This window comes from Rissa tridactyla, chromosome 3 (genome assembly GCF_028500815.1).
Source record: "Rissa tridactyla isolate bRisTri1 chromosome 3, bRisTri1.patW.cur.20221130, whole genome shotgun sequence".
NCBI lineage: Eukaryota > Metazoa > Chordata > Aves > Charadriiformes > Laridae > Rissa > Rissa tridactyla.
Genome location: NC_071468.1, coordinates 23,688,972 through 23,701,744, shown reverse-complemented (window position 1 = coordinate 23,701,744; position 12,773 = coordinate 23,688,972). Strand labels below are relative to the sequence as shown.

The following is a 12,773-nucleotide window of genomic DNA, read 5'->3' as shown; positions in this document are numbered from 1 at the left end:
ACCAGCACGTAGTAGAGTTACTGTTACCTTATATAATGTGTAATGAAAACTATATTTCAGTATGTAACATTAATATGTAAAACTTTATTAAATAAATGGCAATTATTCATCAATATTAAGCCTTAGAGTGTGGCTATAGCTTTTCAAGAAATCTTAACTGCATCAAGCATAATTTTCCAGTTTAACCCATTTTGATCTCAGTTAAAATGTTTATTTCTTACTAAAATAAAATCTTTATAGAGTATAAGTTAATAGGCAATAATTATCCCACTCTGCTCTTCTGGAAGCATGGCAGAACTTTGCAAAGTACAGCTGAAATAATGTTACTGTTACATAGTCACCAAGATTGTAGCTATTTTAGTAAAAGCATTATCCAAACACATCTAAATCAATAATCAAAACATAGCAGTGTAGAAAATTTTAAGGTAAATAAGACCTCTAATGGGGTGCTTTCTCTCAAAATGAGAGCCACCAAAATAATTTCAGGAATAATACTTATTAACAAAAATCTGCACCATATGCTTCTTGGAAACTATTTCATTGCCAAATTTGCATATTATTTACAGGGCATAATTAGTTCTTTCACAAGACAGCACACTTATCATATGCAATAAAGTTGTCAGTCACAGATAATGTAACACTTTTACTGGCAGCTGCCCAGTTTTAAAAGGAAAACTACAGATAAAACAAAGAATGAGCTCTGCATTAAGACTGTTAAAATTGCCATGTCTGGGAATCTATAATGAAACTTGGAAGAGCTACTGAAGTAAAGCACAAGCCATGGTTTCAATCATAAGCCTTTGCTTAGAGACGTTGGTAATTCCAAGGAAAGGACTCCTTTTGACAGATTTGTGTAATAAGTATAATTAATTTTAAAATAACATGTGAGCAAGTGTTTTAAAAAAAAACAGTACACCAGTCATTTCAAACTTGATGCACTGCTTCAGACCAAATTCCCTTCTCATTCATAAATGTAAATGCAGAACAACTTTATTAAATTTTAGGCAGGTCATTATACACTTTGCAAAGCTGTAACAGTCAGGAGGCAGTGATAGGTCAGGGAAGAGTTCCGAAACACCTACCTTCCGCTGACTGTAACTTCATTAATTCCATAGTATCTATGCCTAAAATTTACCCAAGACTCATTAGTATGATATTGGCCGTGGAGATGAATCCTCACTTGTGTAGCTTTTACAAATTCTTGGAGAGATGGACTATTGTAAAAATCATTGTAACCAGGCCGGTGATTTGGTTCCGGGGTAAGAACACTAAAAGTTAGATTACCACGGGAATATGGTGTAAAGCTGTTTAAACAGAGAAGAAGACAAATGAACATGAAAATTTCACATATTTTACAGATTCTATCTCCTAATATCCTTTTTTTCAGAGAGGATACCCACTTAAGTTTGTGTCTTTGAGAAACATGAACTATGCTTGAACTACATAAGGAAATCATTTAGATGACTAACATGATAATTAACATGCCCATATTGTTAATTATATACCTGCTAAACATATATAAAAACCGTATAAAAACAATTATATTTTGAATTCCAGAGTCACTGGACTGTATCATCTCATTTGATGAGTGCGCAGAGTTAGAAACACATGCCACCTTCCAGTGAGTGAAGTGCAAGAGAATTAAATGGAAAGCAGCAGGATTGAGAGGAAGACTGTACATTTAAGCCCAAGAACAGGAAGAACAGTCCTGAGAATTCAAGGAAAGGCTGAGTAAACAAGTATATATAAATTGCACGTTTGCACAATTTGGTATAAATCATATCTCATGTTAACATATTTACTAGGCAGAGTTTAGCTATGAGGAGAACTTGCCTCCACCAGAACTTCCCCTCCACAGAAAGTTAAATCAAGTATTTTTCCTCCATGACATATAGAGCTGTAATGAAAGTGTTAAGATGGGTACAAATGGCAGATGAATGACACAACTTTGTATGGAAGCAACAGAAGGAACAGCACAAGTACTTTAAGGCTGAAGGTCCCTACATAAGCAGGTCATCAAGATATTAGGGCACACATCTTCTCAGGAAACCAGGGAAACAAAGGAGATCCTAAAACAAGGGGCAGCCAATATTCAGACTAATCAAAGACTCAAGTCTCTGATAAGGAGATAAAGGACAGTGAACAACTCCTAATTTACAGAGGTGATACAGGATGGAGAAACAAAAACCTTAATCACTTTCATCTCCTAAAGGACACAAAAGAGTCAGTTCAGTACTAGCATGTGGTCACCAAACCAAGAACCCTCAAGGCATGGTAAGGTTTTCAAAGGAAAGGTCAATTGCTTTCCATGTCAACCCAAGGACTCCTGGCTAGGCCACCAGGATACAAGCACACTGGTGTCTAAATCCTGGACAGACAATTTGGACACGTCTTGGCATTTACAAGTACATGCCTATGAGAGACAGAGAGAAACCAGTTTTGTTTTACAACAAGCAAAGGTCTCAGCAGTGAGCTCTGCCACACTGCTGACACAAATCTGGAGCATTGTTCCAACAGTAACTTCTCTTTTAGGTACACAGAATACTCATCGTTACAAGATATATTTCCTATCTTTAAAACAAAGCTTTCTATACATCAGCTGCACCCAAAATCATTCATTCATATCACTTCGTATCATCATTTACATTGCAATCCAAGGGCAGAAACTACTTACAAAACGTTTATGGAAACGGTTCATACTTAACTCCTCAGTTCTTTTTAGAAAATATATAAATACGTATTTCTGGGATGAAAAGGGCATTACACCTCATTTGGGTTATTTATCCAAAAATGTTTGGCTTACTTAAGAGATTTCCCTTCTCCTCTACCCTGTGCTCCAAGGATTAGCAATAAAGCTCAAAGTCCTTTGCTGAAAACTGGTGTAACTCAGATGACTGTATGCTCCTCTCCTCAGAATACCAAACTCCTGGAGAACAAAGATGCTGACTCTTGAAAAGTCTTAGGAAGGCAGCAAAAGTGAAACAACAAAAAAAGCAAAATGCCTACAGCACCTGGTACTGTATTTTCTCACTGATTCCCTGTCAAGTACTAAACAAGCCTAATATTGACTTGCATCTGAATTCAGGCAAGAGATAGGGCATTTGAATATATGTAGCGGTATAGATTCAAAAATATGTATATGTACATACATCCATGCGCAGAAAATGATAATATGTATTAACTATATAAGTTACACGCTGTATTTATGAAACGTATATTGTATATATTATATATTTTTAAATTTGCACATGCTAACTGTCTAGTAAAAAGGCTTGCAAGATGCTTCTAAAAGGTAATGATCCTCCCCCAGTTTTGTTTTGGTTCTTGCTTAGAAAGATTAGAAAGCTTCAAGACACAATTTTCAACTCATTTCTTAAACTTTTTGCATGATTAGTAATAGGGTTGAAAGATTGGCTTTTGTACTTAAGTTTGGCCTCTCTTCTAACTTTCAGAACAAGTTGCACTCTCAGAGATCAGAAGGTATACTTTCACACTCATTAGATTGTTTAAAACAATCTGTTACATCAGTACCTTCCTCCACTCTTCAATGTTCTGTAATTCCACTGACAATAGTCCCCCAAAACACAAGCATGCAAACTTTCAAAAGTCTAGCTCAGAAATAACAGAGGAATCAACTGTGTCACATTCCTCAATGTCTGAAATCTGATAAAAATGGCAGGTGACCATTTGGCAATCTTCAATCAAAAGGTCAGATTTGGGGTCTTTTACATACTCAGCAGCCCATAATAAACGAGTACATCAAATTAAAAGATTCTATCTCATTGGGACATAGAAATTAATTGTGTCAGGATGTGACCTGTTCAAAGCATCTGTACTATGCAGATAATACCCATTCATACCTAGGAAGCTGGAGACAGTTGACAGAGTCTGGTTTTTCCAGAGATCCATTGTTATCCATTCCAAAAATACTGCAGTTTTTAGCAAAATACTGCCAGTCTTCCCAGTTCAGATCATCTCTTTTTTTCCTTTCAATTCTTATTGCTTCAGGGTGTGGGCTAAAGAACTGCAGTATAATATAGAATACCTACAAGAAGATAACAAATTTATAAACTGATATTAATGCCTAAGTTGTAAAACAATGAGAATGTAAATTGTTTTTGATGTGACAATATAATCTGTTTTACCACTCACAGACAGAAAAAGAACCAATATTTCAGTCCACATACTCCCAATTAAAACCAAAGATAACCTTTTTTGTTAAACAAGCTCTTTGATCTCTCAGACATTATTACACAGCCAAACTGTCACATCAGAACTCCACTTTTTCTTGAAGAACATTTGAAAATACACTATAAAGTCAAGTCCACGATTTGTTACTGTAATATTATTTTGGCAGAACTGAATGGCATAGCTTTTTATTGCCAAATATTTGATAAGTTCTTTGATAACAGGTGAACTTAATTTTTTTTTTTTTTTTAATTAGGAATGTCTCTATTTGTAGCTTGGAATCTCATCAAATACCCCGTGTTGTTTTAAAGACCACTTGACCACTTCCACTAGCATGCTGCTTATGCAGAAATGTGTGTTAAATAAGCCAAGTCTTAAAACTTCACAGGCATTTGAACTAAGTCTTTCTTACATAGCCAAAACCTGTCATCGTATTCTTTCCCTTCTCACCATTAATGACTAAAAAGAATAAAAGATAAGCTAGCAAGAATACATGGAAATTTGGTGGAGCCCCTATTATGAATGCAGCCCCACTACTGATCTGTCCCTTCTTCCAAAACATCCTGATACTCTTCAACAGCATACTGAAGTGTTAGGTGCAATCTGGCCCCTTGGGGAACCTTGCCTGCTTATTTTATTCTCCTTCCATATTCCTCAGGAGGCTAAATTACCATCTCCAGAACATCAACAAAACAGAAATCTCATCTGATATGTCAGTGTACCCCAGACATGTTAAATTCCATTTGACTGCAGTCAGCCTTCTACCAGAAGGTATAAAACAAGCACCTCAAGTTTTAATAGAAATTAAAATTAAAGTTGAAATTTAAAAAAGTAGAGTTAAAAGAGAGCAACCAATTTCTAAATATTGGTGTCTTCACACAGGATATCCACTCTGGTATATCTGTTCTAGATTACTCCTTGTTAGAACAGCTGAGGCACATCAAAAGAGAATGACAAGCACCATAATGCATTCTATTGCCTTTTGCATTGTTTCATGCTGATAAAGGAAATTTTCTTCCTGGTCCTCTAAGGATAACATCTTAAAGCACAAGGTTTGAATTTCCTCAAAATTGTAATAAAATGTCTACAAAAATATTTTCCTAGTTTTGATTTAATAAATGTAAGCTTCTCAATGTAAGATTTAATAAATGTAAGCACCAAATGTAAGCTTCTCATTACCTGATACTGTCCATTTTGTAAATCTATTGTGATTGAAACACCACGATCCAGACCCACAGTATTAGCAAACACAGATGAAATCCAGGTGGTCCCAATGTCATCATCATTGATGTAATACAAAGGATGGGCTTCTGCATCCAACCTCAGCACTCTGTCATTAGTGGTGTCATCTGCGCCATTAGGGATGCAGTACCTCTGTATCAATGGATGTACCCGAGGATGACTTCCAGGACAGCGGCACTCAGATTGGGTATGCAGATGAGGAAATTTTCCAGAGAATACTTCCAAAATGTCTCTGTCACAGCATATAAAAAAGTAATTACATACATGATAAAAAAGGACAAGTGCCACTTTGTGCCTCTAAGCTCATAGATTAAACAAAATTCAGCTTACATTATAGTAGAAGCCCTAAAGGCCTGGTTTCGTCCCACATAAATGGGGCAATCAGCTAGGAAATCAGGCCTCCCAGGGTCCCTATGTAATCAATGGTAAGCGGCAGGCACCTTCAGAAGGTATCTGTGAAGAAGCACTCTGGAGTTGCTTTCATTGCTCCACAGACATATAGAGAGCCAAGGGAAATGAGGTCCTTGGTGGGGCGTCTAAAGCTGGGTAGGATGAATCGAGCCCTAGATGGAAGGATTTCTCTCCTTTTCTCTTAACATTTTATTATGGCATCATATCTGATTCCAATCAGTGACCTGGACACTGGTCTTAAGCACACCATAGCGTTGGCACACTGCCTGTAACCACAGATGAGTTGAACGTTTGCACTCAAATCCTCCAAAAAGACCAGCTTGAGCAATATCACACTGCACCTTAGAAAATCTGGATAGAAATATTTTCACTTTTAACTAACTTTAATACAAATGCCCACTTTTTTAGCTGCCCCAGTCTGTGATCACTCTAGTTGCTTCTTACAGCCCACGTCAAAGCCATGGAGTCACTTTAGTTCCCTCTGACATCAGCAACCGAAATAGATACATAGATAGGTAGGCAAGCAGACAGATATATGAATGACACGGGCAGGTTACCTAAACCTTTATCTGCTCATCTCTGGTGTAAAAGAAGGATTTTGTAAACCCAAGAGATATTGGATTTTTAAATTATAAAAACCCTTACTTTTCCCATTTTCCTATTTTATCAGGAATAACATAATTTTTGTATACTTATTAAGCAAATAGATACTTGCTAGCTGCCACTACAAATTCCACGGTACCCAAAGTAACAGAACCTTTTAGATAGCCATAGACTTAAATTAATTGATATGTAGGTAAGACTTTCCTTCGTAGTTTATCCCAGATAAACATTTTGGACCAAGTTATTTGTAGATATAAAACTACATCTACAAAGACATCATTAGGTCACAACACTGTAAAATACCTTGTCTTTCAATTTTTAAACTTTATTAATTTCACTGACTTCAACTGTAGTTCAAAGAATTTGACAAGAATTGCTCTGAAAGAATACAACCAACATGATTTTCCTATAACTTGGAATTCAGATTCATATTTATACTTTAAATTCACAGGAGCTCAGCTCATAGTAATGTCCTGCAGACAGCTGAGCTCCTAGGAAACTGCTCTACATCTTATTGAAAGACTATCATTAAGTAGCCTTAAGGTCTGCAGTCACGAGTGTCATTGCATGTAGCCTACCCAGAAGCACCACACAGACAAATAGGACCTGACTACTTTTGGCCAGCTTGAATTGACTACATAAATCCAGCATGAGCTGGATAACAAAGGTAACATTTCTCTGTAATGCACTAGGAAGGGAGGCTGGAGGGCAACAGGAATTGCAGTGGCAACCGTAATTTGGCCTCAGGAATGGAGGACGTCAAAGCAATTGCCCAGGGCTACACGGGCTGAGCTCGTGAAATCATTGGCAGCTTATGGTGACAATCTAATATAGAAAGCAATGAACAGTTAAGACAATAGCACCTTGGGGTAGGGGTGTGCGCGTCCGTGCAGGGAGCATCAAGAATACCTGACATGGATGTCTGATACCATGGGTAAGCTGAAACCAGAGGAAAAGAACTGCTAAGCAAGGGAGCCAAGCTCACAGCCACGAGGCTGGTAGGCTGACCCATTGGAGTGCCTGTCATCTTAATGTGGATCACTGGTATTTGCATGGTCTAAACTGGACCAGCCTGCTATGCTCCCTTCCTAGCCCTACAGTTTACACGGAGCTCTGGGAAAGCTTGGTAAGTCTCATCCAGCAGGACTAAGTTTATCAACACACATGATTATGTCAGAATTATGATGAGTTGATACACCTAGACAGTTTATAAGCATTGAAATCTAGCAACTGGATCTACTCTCTGCAAGAACACTTACTAAGTCAGGTTGTAACAGGGACAACAATAACAAGGAAAGCACCCATTTATTACTGAGTGTTGAGTTTTGCTACATATATGCTATATATACTGCTACATATACTATCTATATTTAAGCAACAGTTCAAAAGCAAAACATATTAAGTTGTTGAATTTATTTTAACTCAAGATTTTTTAGATTAAAAATCATCTTTGAAAGGAGTTTCAGTAAACTACATCATCATAAGACATGTGAGAAGGATTCTACTTTGGGAAATAAGCATATTGTTATCTATTGTTTCTTCTCACCACACCCTTAGTTTTTTGCAAAAACGAAGGTTCTTTACCTGTTTGTAAGTGCCACTGGATAAAATCGAAAATCTTGCATTCTTCCAACAAATTGCTCTAAACCTAAGAAAATATACTATAAATAAGTAATCTATTGAGCAGAAGGCAGCTTTGCACTGCATGAGAGCACCTTTAATTCAGCACTGAGAGATCTCTCTTGCACAATTACCCCTCCTGAATGAAACCATCTTGGACCTGGACAAAACTATAGAGGGCAGTGACTTAATTTTTTTGATAAAAAAGAATGATTTATAATAACTTTATAAGAACATTTTGTACCTATCTCTTTTCTGATTAGAGAGGTGGCACAAGGATCGGCTCATTAGACAGAAGTAATGAGCCAGTCCATGTGCCACCTCTAATTAGAGAAGAGATACAGTAGGTACAACTGTACCTATCAATTTATACAATAAAGATAAAAAGCATTTAAAAATATTCCTTTCTTTTAAACATTTATCAGTTATCCAGTATTCAGAACCAAAATCACAACAAAACACATTTCCAAACAGAAGCTTTAAGAAATGGGGCACAGCATGACTTACTTGCCTAAGAGCACAATGAAGTGACATATAGTTATATTTAGAAGTTAACTTCAAATTGTGTGTGTTCCTGAAGAGCAACAGTCAGTGTTCTTACATCTGCAGAGCCAAGAATTTGTGAGTAGCAGCAAAACATCCCCCAGCTGTAATGCAATGATCATGTCATGCTGTAGTACATATAAAATTTGAGATGTATACGAAGAGTAACGCTATCAGGCATTACTAGAGGCTGAGGGATTCTTCATTCTGCTAGTGGTTTACATGAGTATTGATAGAACTGAAGAACATGAACAGCCAGAGGTCTATTCCTGACTCTAGAGAGGAGTGTAGTCTAGTGGCCATGCACAATCCCATTCTGAAACAGCTTCATATATCTACTCAGAAAAACTATGATCATAAATAAATGGAACACGTCACTTTTCATACCTATGTTTTGGAGAATGCAGGAAAACCTACATATATGCAGTAACACATAGAATAAATTATGATGCTACAGGATCATCTTCCAAACATCTATCTTTCAGACAACCTTTTGAGAAAGCTAGTTGTACAACAGGAATTTTCTCCTGTGGGAAGATACTACTTCCCAGCATATAGGTAGCTTAAAATGACACACATGTTCTTTAACCACATTGCGCACATCTTATTTTGAATATTTCAGTGCATTCCACTCAAATACTACAAGATTTACCTGTGAAGCTTTGTCCAATTTGCAATGTACCATCACCATCAGTATCTGCAAGTGTTCCCACAAGAATCCTTGAATCAAAAGGTGTGTTATCATCTTCCCAGCCATTCAAGAAGAAACTAATTCTGCTGTGATGCACCTATAGAATCAATGTAAGCGGACAAACACAAGCTTCATTATGCAATCACTTTGATTTCTCTACATATGGTGTCTATCACTGATTAAATGCTAACATTACTTCAACCTACTTGCTGCGTGTCTTTATTTTCAGTGCCTGCTGAAAGTAGTTACCTCTTTCTCCGTCCATCCATTAGCAATCCAGTTAATACGAGCATCACTCAGATGTACAGAGTATAAAATTTCCACCTTGGTTAAATCAAAGAAGAAACTACAGTACAGTGATCTGGCGGGGAGGGGGAAGAGAGGAGAAGGAGAAGGGTCTGTTTCACAAGGTACGAGACTGGTTACAGCTACATCACCACTTCAGGCCATGGGCACATGTTACAGCTGTCAGAGCTCTTCTCATACACATCAGCTCATACAGGCCTCAAGGGGTTATCTACCATACTCAGGATAACCAAACGCAGCACGTTTCAGCCAGGCCTCTAACACCCCTCCAAAACGCCTCCCTAACCCCAGCATATTTCTCTCTACAAGAGCTGAAGGGAACGGTATAGGAACTGGCTACATCTGCTTTACACCCAGTGGGTATTTCCCTTACATCAAGGGAACCCTTGGCTAGGAATATGCACTCAGCCAGCACCCCGCGGTACTGTTTTCTGCAAGCATTCCCTTGCCTGCCAATTCATTTTAAATTTGACCTAACGTTCATAGAAATACTTTATGGCATTCTCCCAGCTCCACAAAGTCACAAGATGTTGAGCTTTTACAAAGTACTTTTTTTGCATTAAAAATCGTCATGTTTTGGTTACGTAAATTAGAAAAATTCAATAATATGGGAGTGCCTTTCCGCCTTTCATTTTATGAAATCCAATACTTTCATTTAAAAAACACAGGCACATCCAAAATGAAAACTGGAGGCACTGTGGCTATAGTCAGCTTCCCATTAATGAAGTTAATTATAGAAACTATGTTCAACTTGTTCAAAACTTTGGAACTCTGTTGAATTGTTTACTGAATAAACAGTCAGTCTCGTTTTTTTCAGAAAGTGATTTATTTGCCAAATGGAAATTACTTGAATTTTAGGAATAATTAGCTTGCATAAGGCTTATTTCACACGAGAGCTCGGTAGCCTTCAGATATTGAAACATCCTTTTGTTGAAATTTACAGAGTGTTATTTTCATTTTGCACATATAGATGCCTGGTGAATCATGTCTGCAGAGGCCAAATAAAACTTGAATGCTTTAGCCTGTCTTGATACCCACGCTAATCAAAACAAAATAAACCTGGAATAATTGCTTCCATAAGAACAATATATATGTGAGGACAACCAGAAGGTCTACAAGCCAGAATAATTTGTTGCAAAGGGGCAAGCCAGAACCTGAAAAAATACCAGTTTGAAAACCACAATATAAGCACTCACAATGCTACTCCACCAATAAAGTCTTTCAAATTTCAGACCAAGATAAACAGACACAATTAGCTATAAATCTGAGCTCAGATGATCAGCACCAGTGCCTCGGGCAACATGAGTCTATCAGTATTTTAAGAAAGAAAATATGAAAGAAGATGGAGAGGTTTGTTTATTGTTTTTGTTTTAGTTGGGGTTTTGGGTTTGGTTTTCCTTTTGTTGGTTTTTTTTTTTAGGGTTCACACCAAATTGTACAGATGAATTTTTCTCCTTAAACTTCACTTTCAAACATACACATGCACGCTGAGCTTCATTGCCATTTCTAGATTCAGTCAATATTTCCTAAATTTAGATAGGAATTTTTATTGCCCTTCCACTGATGGAAATTTGAAGGCTATTACCATAATTACTAAGCCTTGAGATTTGTTCAAAAAGTTATTGCATATGAGTTTCACTGCTCAAAATACATCTCTCCATTTTAAATTATCTTTTGTGTTGACACATCAATGACCTAAATACAACAGTTTTTTATTTAATTTTAATTCAAAGCCCTCTAAACATCTGATGCCCTATTTGCAAGAGCCTAAGTATATGTGTATATTGGTGGTTACATTGCATTTTTTTTCTGCATCACATTTTTTACAGCCTGTTACTGTCATTTGGTGTTTGACTGTTATCATCATAAAAGATACAGGCTTTTCTACTTTGTTATTTGTAGCATTATCTCATGTTTTACAACATCTTTGCACAACATGCCCACACATGAAATATAACTAGTGAAAAGTTCTCAGTGGTATTAATGCATAAAAAAGAATGTGGTTCCATCTTTACTGTCTTTACCCAGCCAAAAGCTGATGAACAGCCAATTTTCCTTTATCACATTAGCACAGCCATGAGGGAAACACATTTGTTCTAGTCAGCTACACTAAAGATACTATTACCAATCTAACATATACATGTTTTATATCAGCAGTATTCTCAGAGTATGAAGGAGCCAACAATATATTAACACTAGCATGACAGTTTATTTAAGAAAAGAAAATTGTCTCTGTAGAGGGACAGAAGTTAGAAATGTATGGCTAAAGCTCAGTGTCACTGGTCTAATAAAGGTAATAATTCTTAAGCTTTCTTTATAGCAGGTAACACTCCTGTGGCAGCTCTGTCATATCATTCAAATAAAAATGTTGTCTTTTACAAGTTTAAGAGTACCTTTATTTTTAGTTAGATATGAAGCATGTTTCTGCTTTCCTGTTTTCACTGTAAAACATTTGTAAGTGGAATTCAGAAATGGGTGCACTCACCCCCACCAGCTCCTTGCAAACTTACTACCTCAGTTGCAGCTCCTACAGGACCCAATTCTGCCTCCCCCAATGGTAAGGAGAGTGCTTGCCTTCATGCACCTCCTATCAACATCAGTGGGGCTATTTATGACTTTAAGAGTGACAGAATTGGGCCCTAAATGACCAGGTGTTTTTAGTTGTTGAAAATAGGTGACTAATGACAATTTTAAATCTCCCGCCCCCCTCCCCCCCCCAATCTCTTTGTATTAAATAGGATTTAGAATAGTTGGGTTTAATATAGCACATCCCCAAGGTAGCCCTAAGCACTTTACAATGCTGAATTGGATATCAGTAGTGCAGTGACTGTGTAAGGCAAAGGCAGCAGTCATTATGCATTTGGCAGTAGCTCAATGTAATGATCCCCCTGCTGGTTATTAAAGGGGGTATGAATATCTGACATGGGAGGAAAATGTAGGAGGGAAACCATGTGTGGTATAAAAAAATCCCAGCGGCTCTCCACTGTGGGAGGAGAGGAATGTCTCAAAGTTTGGTGTCAGTTTAGACTAAGCTAAATAAGAAGGAAGGCTGGCACCGAATCGGCTGTTTGATGTAGTTATTTAAGGTCTCCTGACCGTTAGCATTAAATTGCATACAATACCACAGCAATAAAAGACGAATTTCCCTCCTGACTAGGACAATAAGATT

General features: G+C 37.2%; 1 protein-coding gene across 1 annotated transcript in view; it reads right to left on the bottom strand.

Annotated features, from left to right (window-relative positions):
* The window catches only part of USH2A (usherin), a 392,064-nt gene that overhangs the window by 347,768 nt on the left and 31,523 nt on the right, over positions 1–12,773 (bottom strand). Inside the window, exons 3-7 of the mRNA XM_054195462.1 lie at positions 9,260–9,395; positions 8,029–8,092; positions 5,368–5,662; positions 3,861–4,045; positions 1,083–1,304 (exon numbers count right to left, since the gene is read on the bottom strand). Coding sequence (XP_054051437.1) covers positions 1,083–1,304; positions 3,861–4,045; positions 5,368–5,662; positions 8,029–8,092; positions 9,260–9,395 — 902 coding nt within the window. The remainder of the gene's footprint in view (positions 1–1,082; positions 1,305–3,860; positions 4,046–5,367; positions 5,663–8,028; positions 8,093–9,259; positions 9,396–12,773) is intronic.